The sequence below is a fragment of the Arctopsyche grandis genome, chromosome 12 (assembly GCF_051622035.1).
Source record: "Arctopsyche grandis isolate Sample6627 chromosome 12, ASM5162203v2, whole genome shotgun sequence".
NCBI lineage: Eukaryota > Metazoa > Arthropoda > Insecta > Trichoptera > Hydropsychidae > Arctopsyche > Arctopsyche grandis.
This window is the reverse complement of record NC_135366.1, coordinates 20,332,217-20,349,395: the sequence shown is the minus strand read 5'-3', so window position 1 is coordinate 20,349,395 and position 17,179 is coordinate 20,332,217. Positions and strand designations below refer to the sequence as shown.

At 33.3% G+C, this 17,179-nt stretch overlaps 1 protein-coding gene across 1 annotated transcript in view; it reads left to right on the top strand.

The window, feature by feature from the left end:
• Positions 1 to 16,743, top strand: part of LOC143920463 (homeobox protein B-H1-like) — a 48,080-nt gene extending 31,337 nt beyond the window's left edge. The window contains exons 2-4 of the mRNA XM_077443349.1: positions 109 to 334; positions 15,212 to 15,460; positions 15,554 to 16,743. Coding sequence (XP_077299475.1) covers positions 109 to 334; positions 15,212 to 15,460; positions 15,554 to 15,782 — 704 coding nt within the window. The 3' untranslated portion in view covers positions 15,783 to 16,743. The remainder of the gene's footprint in view (positions 1 to 108; positions 335 to 15,211; positions 15,461 to 15,553) is intronic.
• The last annotated feature ends 436 nt before the right edge of the window (positions 16,744 to 17,179 follow it).

Genomic DNA, 17,179 nt, shown 5'->3' with positions numbered 1-17,179 from the left:
TATTTACATTTGCCTCGACACGCATAGGACTATTGAAAAACGACATCAAACAACACTCTCCATACATTGAGCATTCCTTACTTATGAGCTAAATTTGAATTTCAGGAGGAAAGGAAGACTCTGACGACATCGGATCAGCGGGAAAAGGCTGCTCGGGAGGTTCACTATCAAAAAAGCAGAGGAAGGCCAGAACAGCTTTCACCGACCATCAGCTGCAAACTCTAGAGAAGTCGTTCGAGAGACAGAAGTACCTGAGCGTTCAGGACAGGATGGAATTGGCGGCCAAACTGGGCCTGACCGACACGCAAGTGAAGACGTGGTACCAGAACAGAAGGTCAGTGATATTCAGATCAATATTTACCGTACCCAAGAATTACACTATAGTACTGGGGGCGACGTCGGGGCTGCGCCTTTGGGTCATTCGGATAACTCGGATCATTCAGTCTCTGACCGGCCTTTCATTATCCCGAGTACCGGCTGCGGATACAAGGTGGCGAGCATGATATATAAAAATAATAAATAGAAGTAATAATACGGGCGAATAAGAACAAAAAAGAGGAGTAGAATAGAGGACAATGGAGCCGATGGGACCCGATCCAGAACAAAAACACTAAATGGGCCCCCTCCAAAAGTAAATAGATCGTTTTTATTTTTTAAACGACGCGTATCCCGTTCCAGAGGAACAACGTATTAATTCGATTTTAAGTATGATAGATACACATAATAGATAAATCAGCGTCAGTTGAATGATTCGAGTCGTTCATGCTGATGATGTCGATCGTGCGATCGGCGAAACTAAGGAAATGCTATGTATTTTATTGAATATGAATTGTGCTGGTTTTAATTATGTTGACGCTTCCACTGCGATTAAATCAATTTGGAATGATGATTGATTCAAACGTTTTTGTTACATAAACAAGTACAACGATAAACGAGTCGGTTAATACAATTAGCAATATCGTGCTGATTCGAATTTATTCGAACCTATGAATAGAAAAAATATGTTTCATACCTCGACTGTTACAATATTACGGAAAGTTTATATTGAATTCATAAAATTAACATTTCTCAAATAAGTCATTTATAATAATTTTATGTGATTTATACCCAAACAAATTACTAATAAGCCAAAAATTAAATATTTACGATGAAAACTCTTTGACCTAGTTCATTTCAGTTTGTGGACTCCATCATCATCATCATTATCGTCATCATTTACAGCCATTCGCCATCCACTGCTGGATGAAGATCATTTCAACACGCGTCTTTTCGTCTCTGTTTTGGGCAACTCTCATCCCACACATTTTTCTAGTTTCATTCAACTAACTACCCTGTGGTCTTCCTTGCACCCTTTTAAATTCTCTCGGGTATCATTTGATTACTTCTTTCCACTTAATCCTCGACAGTTTTTTTACTTTATTTTCATTAAAATGCGAATGAAACTAATCTATTTTCAACTTTAATTTAAAATTTCAAATATAATACTTATAAGACATTTGGATTACAAATAAAGAACTTAAGAATTAACCATAAATATTTATTTTTGGATTAGTAGATACATAGTTTACAAAACAAAAATATGTATATTCTTCTAGTAGAAACATGATAGTTCAAAAAACAATTTAAAATATGTAGTTCATATTAAACTTTTCATATAATTACTAGACGAAACCAATACACTATGTATAATAAATACATTAAGGGTACATCGAAAACAACAAATTTTGGAATTTGGAAACACCTCTAGTTGGAAAATATGTTCTATATAATGAAATATCCATAAAAATTCTAAAAAAACATATTTTTCCTGCCACCAGCCTATTTAAGATTGTAAAAATCGTAAATTTTACCGATTTTCGAAGATTTTCTTTGAATTTAAGCTCAGCTGTAGTTGTTTATTTTTTTGAATTTACCTCATCATATATATGGAATAACTTTACATTTAAAAAAACCTCATATGGGATGTTTCTTCATATGGCTAAGGTACGAAAAAAGTCTGAAATTTGGTCGCGCGTAAACGCCAATATTAGCGCGTCTCCAGTTCATTGTCGATGTTCCTTAAACAGCACTGCCCTAATATATGTACATACATACAAACAGGCAACAATCGACACATATCCAATTAATCAATTCCAAGAACAACCATTATTAAAACTTCATTATTAAATCCACCATTATTAAATCAATCGAATTTTTCAACAACATTAGCAAAACCGTTCCGTCCACGTCGCCGGTACGGCTCAAAACAGGTTATAAACCTAAACACCTACGGACACACACAGTAGTATAGATCCAGCGGCCACACCATCTCAACAAAAGTCGAATGCCGTATAATTTGCACGTCGCGTCGATCTCGTATAATATTGGAGTTACGATGCTCTCGATCGGCGGTAGGTGTGTCAGCGAGGCGCCAGGCGTTGATGAGTCAGCAAAAGCGGTCCGGTAGCCGATCACAGAGGCCACACACCCTCATCCACGGCATACACCACGATCTCCGACTACCACAGTTCGTCCCGTGGGATGCAGAGCCCCCTCCCGAACCGCAAATTTTCCATTTCGTCCGACCTTGGCTCCGATATATTGATGTAATGATGATGATGATGATGTCGGTGATTCAGAATACACGGAGCCGTATTAAAAAGCGGTCGGTCTTGTTGCGGTTTTCGGCGCTCTTATAAGTAAACACAAAGCTAGCTAAATGGACGTTTTGACGCGCGCCGATTCTCAAATGAATCAATTATAATTCATTTCAACGACTAGAGCTTGTCTATGCACTATGAATTTAGTCCTTGGATATGATTTAATAAAATTTTCGACTTACATTTTTAACTTCGTTCATAATGCTATTGCGTAATTATAAAAATAGCATTAAATTATAATTGAACTCAAATGTATGCATGGAAATGTAAACACTGAGACTTTTTCATTAATTTTAAGTAAACATGAAAAATATAAAAATGTTTCTTATATGCAAGGTGGATATGAATGATCGATAAACTTGATAAAAGATATGATTTAATGCGAATTACATACTTGAATGCTTAACTTATTTGAAAAAGGGGAACATTCGGGGGTAATATCATTTTTTTTTAAATAAATGGACTTAGTTTTCACGTTAGATTTTATATCATCAATATTACACACTATTGATTTATGTCATTAAATTTTATGAGTTTGATTTCTTATTATACAAAAACATCTATGAATTTGGTAATATAAAAAAAATCATTTAGAAAATTGCGTCAAAGTAAGAATCAATTTTTCAATGACATATGAAGCCTTATGTTTATACTCGCCTTCCTTATACATGAATAGAATGTTTATAAAATCATTAAAAACCTTTTTTATCTAAGTAAGTATACGAGATTTCTGTTTAGAAATCTTTTTGATCGTTCGCACCAGGATATTGTAGCAATACCATATTATTTTCACTGATCAGTTCAAATTGTACAGTGAGTGAAAATCGTATAATATTTAAACTGATCAATTCAGATACTTGAATATTAATCGTTAGTTTGAAGCTCTAGATTCGTCCATAGAAATATTACACAATATGATACCAAAAATAAGCAAATTTTAATTATATTTTATTTTAGCTAATAAATTTCACACACACTACGCGTTTCGATTACGCTGAATAATTGCTTTGCAAGATTAAAACTTAATTAACAAAATGATGAATCGACTTGCATTCGGATTGCAACGTGGTCTTTTAAGCTTATTAATATTATTTTGTACGTAACATTGATTTTTGACATAATCATTGACTAACAAATACAATTACCATGCGATTTAAATTTTAATTAAGCGAAAAAAAATCGTAATTAAAATAGCGGATACTACGTTTTACGTAACGAACGCGAATTTTGGCATACCTTGAATAATAAATGAATAAAAAATTCTAAAATGTTTGACAAGCGCTCATCACAATAAAAACCGTCCTAACAATCTTGATAGCATCACTCGGGCAAATGTTCACATTACGAACTTAATTCAACATTTACCATAGCGATGAGTTTTTTTCATCTTTAACTTACAATTTTTTTCGCACAAAAGAATACACAACTGCTTCCGCAGAAATGATTATGCGATTAAAGCGCTCATTAGTAATATAATAATTCGTAGAAGTAAATTATACTCGGGCGCATCATCGTGTTGAATACGATATCAATCATACACGAGTCACATTATATACGAGCACACATACACGTTCGAGAACAATTATTATTATCGCGGAAAAAAAAGAAAAGGAAACTTACTTATTCAAGTTTCCGTTTACGGTAGCCGCCATGTACGGACTATGGGGGGAATCGATGGCGTTCTACGAAACGCTGAAAGGTCTTTAGCGTGTTGTGTACCGAAGTTTAGTTGCCCAATTACTTTCAGATCTTTCCTACGTAGTCTACAATTTGTTTTTCTCATCCTTTTGACGGTACAAATCGGTTGCCGCCCATCGAGACGATCCTTTGTCCTGACGGTGCCGCCAAAGTGGTTTCGGATATGACTTGACACTTTTGTTTCGATCGTTCAAAAACACAACCACTTTATTAATGAGTGTATTACAGAGATAGTTAGTTCGCCAATCAAAGCGCATATGGCATACTGACTATTAGGCAAAAATTAATTAAACAAAAAATGTTAATTTAAATTTAAGAAGGTCTTACATGGCAATTATTATTATATTTTGAATTTAGGTCAATAGCCGTATAATTGCATTTGAAATTAAATTAATTAATCGTTGCAATAAAAATAACATAGCCTATACGACAAGTAATTGCCGGTGGATTTCTAATGATCCATTTAATAGAGCAAACACTACTAAGTTAATCAATCATTCATACATATCGTATTAAAAAAAAATATACATTATTTTTTGAATTGCTTCAATAAAATACTATTACATTAGATTGGTTCTAGGTTCGTCGAAAATTTTATGCTTATTATAAAAATTAGACTATGATTGAATATGATTTTTTTAAGACTATTACTATATTATACGTACATACATATATATGTATATGTACAAACATATACATACATATGTATGTTACCGTCAAAGTATAATACCAGTTGTAATATATTGTATCTGGCGTTTCAAACAATTCATATTCGAATACAAATTAACTAGCAGATATATGGTACATATACATATGTACATATTTCCATAAGCAAAAATACCGTTTCACTGGTGCTCGCCAGTAATTATATATTAGCTTTGACAATTTAGATTATTTTACATAATGCTTTATGATTCAACAATGCGTTAATATAACATTTCATATTACGGTAAGCCTAAGAAATACATACATATTTATGTCCAAAACAAAACTTAGACTTTCCGACTCAAATTACTAGTCAAATGACTTTTTAACTAAAAGCATTATCTACTGTCAGGAAAATACATCAAAATCAGTCTAAAGTTCTGTGAGTCATATTAAAAAAGTAAATTAAAGAAACTGAATATAATGACGAATAGGAAACATATCGACTGATTCTGAGCAGTCAGATTGTTAATCCATCCAAAGATGAAACATATAACTACTTAAAATATATTACAACTGGTACTACCCTTTGACTGTAACATATATAATATCATACATACATACTATAAAATTATTTAAAGAAGGATGAGCGATAATTACTTAATTTTTATTTTATTTCTCAGAATATCTTTCAGATCCTAAAGTACTTAAAAATCAATTATTAACTCGCTCTTGAAAATCACATAATAATAATTTTCGCGGTCAACTATTTTTGGCGGAAAAACGTTTTGCACAATTATTAACGTATGTACATATGTACATAGAACTCGACTCGACCGCGCACACGTAACGCTTTGTACGACATTGATTAAAATTTAAAGGACGTAACTAACGACTTCCTTTGTTATTTTACATACATATATAACCAATTTCGAGTTAATTGTCTTCACGCGAATATACATTCAAATAATACGTATAATTCAACCTAGCAATAACACACAGAGGTGCGCGCGCGCGGCAATGAAATAAGTGGTCAGGCTTCAGCCACTAAAAACTTTCGAATACAATTTTGGCGATGACAAATGGCAATATGGCGTGATGATGTGCAATACACATTTAAATAAATTTCACATACCGCCCTATACACGTTCGAATATATACATATATATATATTATTTCAATTTATCGTCAAAGCCATACACAAACACGTGTGTGAGCGCGAGCCTTCAGAGCGGAATTTTGGCGCAGGGGCGGATTCAGAAGTACATACATATAGGAAGGGAGGGCACACAAGTTAGAAACTAAATTGAAGACTTAATGAGTGGACTAATTTACAATTCACTATGTGTATTATATTTTTTTTAACAGAATTTTCGGCCCCGTAATGGCTATTAGCGTGTCGGCGAAACGGCTACTGCTCACCGGGCCAGGTAGCAATAAGCGAGCCGGCCCTATTAAATACTCATTACATTTGCATTACCCAACCCCAACGTCGAATGGGGGATTCTTAACCTGCCGGTCATGCCAATTGATAACAGTCTAAAAGCGGTCAGCGAACACACACTCACACAGGTATACACAGGTGTGTTTAGATCTCGAGTGATCGACCATCGAAAGTGACGCGATCATTTATCTGGGCAGTCGCATCATTCCAATTTTATTTTTAGCACATATGAGTTCAAGCTCTGCAAGCCCGTTAAAACTTTCATAGACCAAAGTCATAAAAAAGCACGATAACACAATGTGATATAAAAACTGAGATTGACTATTAGAGAAAGAAATATACAAATTAAATTGGCGTTACAGTATTATACCAGGGCTGTGGAGTCTTTTCAAAATGTATCTACACCGACTCCAACTTGAACGATTTTAGTTAGATCGGTTTTTCTTGCTATTGTTAATTATTAGTAATAAAAATAACAGCAATGTTCAAATATAAAAAAATTAAAGGAATTGAAAAAATCACTAAAAATTGACATGTAACCCAATTTATTGAATTATTGGTAATGAAATAAGTATAAATAAAAAGTAAGTACGTTCATAGTGTATATGAATTCCATACAGAAACAAATCAATTCAATAAAAATAAAAAATAATAATACAAAAATAATTAAAAAAATATGAGACGGTTTAGGAAACAATCGGTTTTGGTTATATGTAATACATCAAAATATGTATGTATGTATGTACATTTAAATTCATGTTTTTATAAATAAATTATTATATTTCAATTTATTATTGGATTTACTTCAAAAAATTGGAGACTTTAGTTACTATTAATTAAAGAAAATTATAAAAATAAGTCAAAGTGGGTTGACTTTTTACGACTTCTACTCTGACTCCGACGCCACAGCCTTACCCTGGTAATAACAAAGTAGAAAAGATGTTTAAAACATGATATCAATGGTAATGGTTTGATTAATAAAATACAATTTTAATGAAAAGATAAATTGGAATAAATAGGTAATTTAAAACGATTATGCATACGAGTATAATCATATACACAAAGGTAGAATTTCACCTTGAAACAGATATTTCATTTTAATATTTTATAATGTTAAAGAAAAATGGAAAACAAAGTCAATATTTAAAATTTTGAGTTGCATTAAAAATATTTTTCAAATGTCAATATTTGTTTTAATGTCATAAAGTTCATTTCGAATATGAACGATGTTAACAAAATATCAATATCACCTAATCACATAAAAAAGAGCGGAACACTTCAAATTCAACGCGAAAGCCCAAAGGTCATCATTAACAGGACTTGTAGGCACACGTACGTAGGACATTTGTCACCGGGACGATTACGGTACGGTGACAGATGTCAACGTGACGGCAAATTCGATGTCAATTGTCAATTAATGACACACAACCACACGCACAAATGACAATAGCCGCCTACGTTTTACAAAGCTCGAACCCTTTCCACATGCCAATAATGACCGGTCCCCGTCAACCGCGAGTGACACGTTAAACACACACATTTCTTTCAAGTTTCATTTCCTACACTTTTATCATATTGTTATTTTTTCATTTATTCGATTCGAAAATGCCTTCCATTGTGTCCGATAATACGTTCTAATTGATTTAATTAGCGAACTCGGAGCCGCCACGCGATCCCACGCAGATAAAAAAAAGAACGAACCGGTCGGTTTCCCGGCACTCTTCCACGGTACGTATACAAATTAATTTGTGTCTTTTCGGTACCCGGGTATCGTTTAATGGGAGATTCTCTCTGCAGTATGAAAATTATAATGCGAACGTTCGAATTAAACACAATGATGAAATGAAATTATTTTAATTGCCCGTTAGTTAGCGATGTTAGACGAGGCGGTTAGGAAAGTTTCCACAAAAAGATGAAAACCATATTTTCGCGCGTAATTATCATCTCGCTGATTATTTATATTTAAATACACCACTGTTATGCGAACTCATTTTTTTAATTTTTATTTTATCATAATTTACATAACAAATTTATGTCGTTAATTAATATTTGATTGGAAAAAATACACGTTGTTTCCTCATACATATTTTTTTCTAATTATCTAACGGCAAACCGTCAAATTACAATTGGCAAGTCGTTCAAATAATTATAACACATGCGATTTAATTTTACAACAAAAAAATATGATGGCAATAAACTATTCGCACACTTACAAAATACTTCATTTTTATATCAAGATCGCACTTCGATGATGTCGATTCGATTTGCATAATAACCGGGAAACGCCGGGCACTGATTTGAACTCAAACGAGTCAGGAAACGAATCGACATCTACGTTTGTGCCAATTCGAATTTAGATCTCGCCTCAACAATCGTACACATAGATTTGCATACAAAAAAAAATCGCAAAAGCACACCAGTAAAAATATATACCCACTTATGCCATAACGATAAAATTTTATTATTATTACAATAAAATCACCATATTGATTATATAATTGAACAGTAAATAAATACAAATACTAAGAATCAATTATATTTAAAAAAAATCCCCAAAATACACAGACACACACATTTTTTCTAGATCATGAAAACGTGATCAGTAATCGATTCCGAGTTCGAATCAGTCAAAATCTCGAGTTCGAATTTTCACATGATCACAAAACTTCATCTATTGTTACTACGTACATATGTAGATAAAGTAAAAAAAGTGGATTTGACCGCTTAAAAGTAGAATTATATTCTACGTCATTGCTTAGCGCTGCTTCTACGCATATTAATGTCGAATACAGGTTCATAAGAGTACGAAAAATTTAAAATTTGAACCAAATCCAAAAATTAAATGAATTAATAATCATTCCAACGTACATGCGAGTAGGTGTGTGTGTAATATTTTTTATGTAAAGTTACACCATTACTAGCGTCTCACTGCGGTGTACAACGTATTACGTTACCCAGAGTTCCGGCTGGAGGAAGTGCGCCATTATCGTTGTTGTATCTGAAGCCGGGGCGATACTCGGAACTCGCGGCTTCCGGAAAATCGGCCACTTACAGCCGGTTCGACCGGATTTAGCGCCAATATACATAAATATATACAGGTACAGTCATACGCCGCACTCGCACCTCGAATAAAAGCCAGTTCGGTGATCAATCTTTGACATTTCAGAAGATTAGTTTGTTTAAAATACATCAACCGACGAAGTTATCTATGCACATTAGAATCCTTCAAATGATTGTCGCGTGTAATTGATCGGTGTAAGAGAAAACGGCGATGTCAACGTGCGTCTATTGAGCGGGCGATTTATTTAAATGGTTCAGCGTTTCTTGCTTTGAACGCGTAATTTGTATCTTGAATTAAACATAAGGCAGACATTTTCAATTCCTCAATTAAAAAGATGTAAGATATTCCATTTGAGATAATGATTCTTGGATATGAATCCGTTTAATCAAATAAATATAAATACTATCCAGGTTGACAAGAAAAATGTTCAAACGGAACCCAAAGGAATGTAAAAGGGTGTACGAAAGCCACAAATGAGACGTGTAATATTAGATGATAAGCCACAGCGTGGTGCACTGTTAAATATATTTTATACCAATAGAGAGGTCGTGGGTTCAAGTTCCAGCCAAATACGCTGCTGGCTAGATTTTGTAGTTAATAAAACACAAATCAACCACCTCCTTTTAAAATTTTCCGATTTTCTAGCTTAATCGTTGTGATGGATCCAATACATTGGTATCGTGACCTTCAGTTTCTCGCACATTTGAGTCATTTGCATCACGATTTTATTTCAACTCACATATAAAATGCTACCTACATAATTTTTTTCTGGCAAATGTGCTGTGTATCGAAAAAAGTTTTGTTGATTGTCCATAGATGTCTATTGTATTCTATGTTCCGTTATTTTTGAAAAATTGTTAGTACTTATGTACAAAAATAATCAAACCATATGTGTCACCTTGGAGTAATTCCTGTCATGGCAAATATGATGTACATATGTAATAAAATTTGAACAATTTCAGTATGAAGTACATACAGGTACTTTCCATCGGAAGGAAAATTTTGTATTCCAATTCACGTCACAGCCGTTGCATGCATCATCAAAATTAGCCTTAACATAAATTGAACAAAATAAATGTGATTTTTATCTATAAAATTTACAAAATGAGCACTCCTGTCGTATGATTGAGCGTCAGGTCAGTACTATCCGTACATGTAAGCCGTGGCAGGTAAAGGGGGTCTTTGTTGCGGGCAAAGTGTTTTGCACCGTGAACGTATCACGGAATCCGTTTAGAAGCGTTTAAACCGCATAATTTGCAACAGGAAAATGCATATTTTACCGACACGAAACCTTTGCATGCCCTGCACCACTTAATGGACGAGGAAAACCACCCCGGGACCTTGTCTGGAAAGCCTTGCCGCGGTTTTTCCCACACGGTAGCCGAACGATATAAATGCACACCTTTTGAAAATTCATACTTTCTGAAACTGCATTAGAACTATTATGCCGCAAAAACCTACTAACAACTTTATCTGAATATACGAGGTGCGATCAGAAATTGCGGTGGATACACGCATTGCACTACATAAATTAATCAAAATTTGACATCCCATTGCCACTGATTATGAGCTTGACAAATTTTAACATGTTCAAATACTGTGCGGTTCAACTTTTATATCAAATTATAAATGGTAAAAATTCATATTGAATTTCTTTTAAACTATAAATTTTCATAGTAATTATATGAATTAAAGTTGCATGTAAGTTAAAAAATGAATCAACATTAGATTTAATTGGATTCTTAGTCTCATTAAAAACGTACCAATTTCTTTATTACGCTTTTGTATTAAAAATAATATTAAAAATTGATATGAACAATTATATATATGTACATACAAATGTATATACATATATGTATGTATGTCAATATTTTGCGAGTAAAATGTTAAATTTTTCCTTCAACTTTGCCAATATTGTATTCCATAAATTATAACATATATTATAAATACGTATGTTACTAACAAGTATACATTTTGATCGTCCATGAACATTCTACATAGTTAGTTCATACACAAACCAATCTGGCCAGTGTATACAACATAACAAAGTGACAAATTAACTAATTTGTTCACGCAAAGTATAATATTTAGATCAAAGATTAGGCACTCTCAAATATTTTTCCCATCCTATAGATATGTACATACATATGTATCAGTGGCGTGCGCTGAAATTCTCTCTCTTTTTGTCGTACAGCCTAACTTAATGTGCACGAACAGGATGCAAGAGGAACAGCCTGTTCCTCTTGTATCCTGCTCGTGCACATTAAGTAAGGCTGTACGACAAAAAAAAAGAATTTCAGCGCACGCCACTGATATGTATGTATGCTTTCCTTGGGTTGCAATATTTTTAAAATTAGTGGAAATGGGAATTAAAGTAACGTTGTAATGTGGATTTCATATGATTTCCCATTTAAATACTTGGCAATTTTGACATCTCAAAGGTTTTGTCAGTTAAAAATTTTGACAGCGAAAAGTTTCATTCAACACCTGGTGAGTTTATTTGATGAAAGCATTTGACTGTTAGCACTTCAATTACAACGAATAGTTTGTGTGTAAAATCTAGTATGATCATGAACGCACCGGAGTGAACACGAACCCACCAAACCTACATACATATGTGATTTGTTTAATTGCATTAGATAAAATAACCTCACAACTTAGTTGCCTCACACAAAGTAGCAGAATCGTTGAAATACATATGTACGTACATATGTAACTAAAATTTAAATTGAATCCAATATTTTTTCATACATATCTACATTCACCGCATTTATAACGCAACCGGATCTCATTAGCATAACCATTAAATTGTCTTTGGAGATGTCACAGGATCCCCACGCGAGGCCGGAGGGTTAGTAATAACGATGATGCCTAATATCATTTAAATAATTGGCGACCACCCCTTGTACCATACAATGAGCAAAAAAATATATAGATATGTACATATAATTCGGCGACGATTGTTGGCATACTACTTACCCCCGCAATAGACGTTAATTCAGGGTTGTGCGACAATGGCGAGTACGCGAGGGATGGGGTACGTGAATTGATCCGCAATTTGTTAATGCATTACCGCTCGACTGGACAAACATACAATTGGGACAAATTTACAATAATTTGATAAATGCTCCACTCGAAACTTCTGGCGCATTTAAGGGGTTCAAACGGGTACATGCTTATTCTCCATATATAGACATATCATTGCGGGAACTTTATATGATGAGCTCGAGCGCTCTCTCGAGAGGGTTAACGCTCAGTGAACAGAACAAACAAAAAAATCGTCAAATTTAAATTAATTTTAATAAAATCATACGAAAACATCTGCCACTACTATCTAGATTTTATTTTAAAAAGTTGTTTTTCATGATGGACCCAATTCTTATGTGTAAATTCATTGAGATTTCCAACTACTTTTTACTACATGCAAGTGATGTGCATTTAAAATTGTTGCATCTACGTACAATGTATAATAGGTACACATTTTGAATCTTAACTATGAGAGTCAAACTGGAGTAGTGATACTAGGGCAGTTAGTCACCCTTCACCACACAAATAATCCGTATATGTATTTATTCCTATTATTGCTATTGCACAGTGATTTATTTACGTAATTGAGTACGATAATGGAGCGAATAAAAAAGAGCGAAACTCATCCGTTCGGCACGGGGGAACGCTTGAATGTGCAAGGGACGTTTTTCTTAGGGTCAGAATGCAATTTCTCGAGAATATAACTGATAGTAGGGTTATAATATATTATCTGAATGCATACAGAGTGAAAATCATTCAGAAAAAAATAAATCGTAAAAAAAATCAACAAAATATATATGTACATACATAGATTGAAAATTTATTCATACAAAATTATATTCTATGAAATTACCTCAAATCATTAGTACATTACACCGTTTAGTTTTACATTACACCGTTCTATTTAATACACATGCTTTATTTACATTCATATGTATAAAATTATGTGAATTTTTAGTCATGAATTCAGTGTTATTTAATCATAAACCACCTTTTGGTTAATTCACGATTGGCAAGGGTTGCTTTTGAGCTGCGCAAAACTTTAATTATAGTGATCTCTCTCTCGCTGGGCACGAATTATTCACGCTCCTTACTCCGACCGCGAACAATTATTGCCACTTGACAATTTATTGTGCCGAGCTTTCGAGTACGCTGCGGTGAGCTTTAAATTTATAATTTATTGCTTTCGTGTTGAGAGAACGAACGGCGAACATAAAAAAATATATATTCGAATGTAAAATACACGAATAACCCCTCCTCCCCCCGCCCTTCCCTCCCCCTTCTCTCGTACTCTCCGTTGATTTTACCCTTTGAGTCGCGAAAAAAAGGGGAGGAGCAGAACTAACGAAAACTAGACGAAAATAACATATATCATCGTACCGTGTCCTATTATGTGTGTTTAACGTACATATACGATTCCAATTTGAAATTGCGTGTTGAAATTTCACAAGCTTTGTATGTATCATATGTACATATGTAGGGACGACTAAGTATGTGAAATATCCCTACACGCCATTCATTTTTTCCTTTTATTAATTGTTACTAACAGATATGACACCTCGTTAATATTAATTTAAATGTGTTAACTGTTGTGAAGGGTGCTTCATGCACGCGCATCTATCATTTTTTAAACATTCGAAATCATCATCTAAATTAACAGTACATTGTACATAACTATCATGTAATATTTAAATACATTGAAACCGATTATGCAATTTAAATAAAAAATCTAATATTGCAAGAAATCCAGATAATAATGATATTTTTATATATTTAAAAATAAACAAATTATTATTAAAAATAAATAAATGTGAAATATTAGCTGTTATATTGCAATAAACATTTTGTGCTGTGAAATATTTTGGGAAGGGTGGTTTTTCATCGACTATCTAAATCGGTAAAAGGAATATTTCGCACATTCGTTGCTATGAATTCCGCTCATACGGAATGTCTGGCACATGAATTCTCATTAGTGTGATAGTTCGTGTGTGATTCTTGGTGGGTGGAATTTTCAAATGCCAGATATTTGAATGACATGTGTGAAATAGTCACCAAATCATCTGAAACTATCCATCACACAAAATATAATATATAAGAAAAAAGAAAGAGAAATTTTAAGAAAAATATCAAATCAAACAATCATTTCAATTATGCAACTCAGAAAAACTATCAAAATCTGACAAAAATGATTCATTTGAATCATTCGAATGCTCATATTTTAAAGAATTGAAGCCATCGGAAAAAAATGAATAATATTTCCAACTTTTATTAAAGCCAAACGTTTTCAATCATGAACCGAAAACACGAAATATGTAATATTTTCCTAATATTTAATGTAAAAATATTTTTTTCTCAACCAAATGATGCATTCTTAAATGATTTTGGTTTTATTTTCATTTATTTATTTAAATTGATGCACATACAGAATAATATATAAACAAGAAAGCAGTTTAGTGAGACAAAAAAAATAACAAATACAAATAAAAATATAATATTCCATGTAGTGTGCACCACATGTAAGTGAGCACCACATTTTGAGCGGATATTTTTCGAATTCAAAGATTGTTCCTTAAGAGTACTTAAAAATTTGGCGATATGGACTTTTAGATATTTACCGAAGCAGATTTCAAATTTCAAAGCCTAGAAATATTGTATTCATATTGATTGAAATTAAATACAACTTTTATTTATTTGCAGAACGAAATGGAAGAGACAAACAGCAGTCGGCTTAGAATTGCTGGCAGAAGCTGGGAACTACGCCGCCTTCCAGAGACTATACGGGGGCGCTCCTTACGGATGCTGGGGCTACGGAGGGGGCCAAGGCCTAGGCGGGGGCGGAGGCAACACGGGGCACCCAGGAGGAGCCCCGAGTGCAGCAGATCTCTACTATAGACAAGCTGCGGCGGCGGCCGCGGCCGTTACCCTACAAAAACCCCTGCCTTACAGGTACAAAATCCGACATAACATATCATTATAAACATACATTGTAAAATTCACTTCTTGAACGTATTAATTTAAACAATTTCATGTAAATTTCAGATTATATCCCCCGGCTATGGGAGGTTTGGGCGGGATCCCGCCGCTTGGATTAGGTCTTGCAGGACCTTCGGCGCCTTTAGGCGCTCTGAGCTCTTTAGGACTTTATGCATCCCCGATACAAGGACCCAGAAGTCCTAGTCCGGACCTGGACCCTGGTTCGCCTCCTCCACCGCCACCACCACGACCTCAAACGGCTTCCGACGCCGAAGATGAACCCATACAAGTTTGAACCAAGAAGTTCGGGTGAAAGTGATATAACGAAAACAATCAGACAAACAAAAAAGTGATATTATTAGATAATAACAATATTTTGTACGATACAAAATAGCGTGTATATTTAAAAAGAAAACGAGACATTCTGAACTAATATATGTATATTGATAATATAAACACAAATTGTTTAGTGTTAAGCCATATAAAAGAGAGCCGCCTAATGTGTAAAAGATTAGGTGCAAAAATGTACATACCATTTTATATATTGAAAAATTAATTGTACGTCAACGTGTTAACATCCTCATGTATATTATTATTATTATTGTTGTATAATATAATAAATCAAAAAACAATTTATTTCATTCTCAAAAGCTTGATGTGATGACATTGTACGGCCATTACGCATAAAACGTGACGCAAAGATACACTTTTATATTGTAAAACATTAACAAATTTGTGAGATTTTATTATGACGTAATAATAATAATACAAAGAAAAGTATGTGTGAGTGTGTGTTTTTTGTTACCAAAGCAATGGAAAAAAAAACTAAATAAATATGCTTTGAGACAATATAGTTCAAACAAATGTAATTTGCTTTAGTGATATGCGCTTAAAAAAGTAAACACAAAAAATGAATTTTTGCTATATACTGAGAGAGGAGATATTTTGTGTCTAATAATGATTGCATATAAATAATTATTGTGTACATATTTATACGTTTTATCGATATGTATTTGAAATTTAAAACAAATAAAAAATACTGTGTTATTTTTTAAATTATAAAAACAAAAAAGAAAACGGATGCTTATGTGACATAACAGAATTGTAACATTGTTAACTGAAAATTAACAAAATTATGAAATAAAAAAAATAATGAATAATAAACAAGTTGTTTCGTAAATATTGAACATTGTAAATAAATTGGCGTAGTGTTACACAACATAATTGATTGTAATAAAAAGATGCGATGAAATAATTAAATGAAAAGAAAAAAAAACAATCAAATTGACTCTGTTTTATTTTCACATCCCATTCATAAAAATAAGCATAATATTACATGTACTCGAGATTGCATAATTTTACATAGCAACCATAATCATTTTTGCAGCAAAAAAAAACATATATCACATATGTACATATGTGTGTGTGTGTGTGTGTGTGTGTGTGTGTGTGTGTGTGTGTGTGTGTGTGTGTGTGTGTGTGTATTTAATGCGCTTTGAAACCTTAACTGTGTAAAATATTTTTACTTGATAAGTACCATTCAAAATAAACGAATCGGAACAAAAGCAATAAAAAGAACTCGCAACTACATACAATCATACATTTCCACATACCTACATATGTTTTTATATACATACATACATACATATATACATGTACAAAGTCTTTTCTTTTAAAACCGATCGAAGCCGA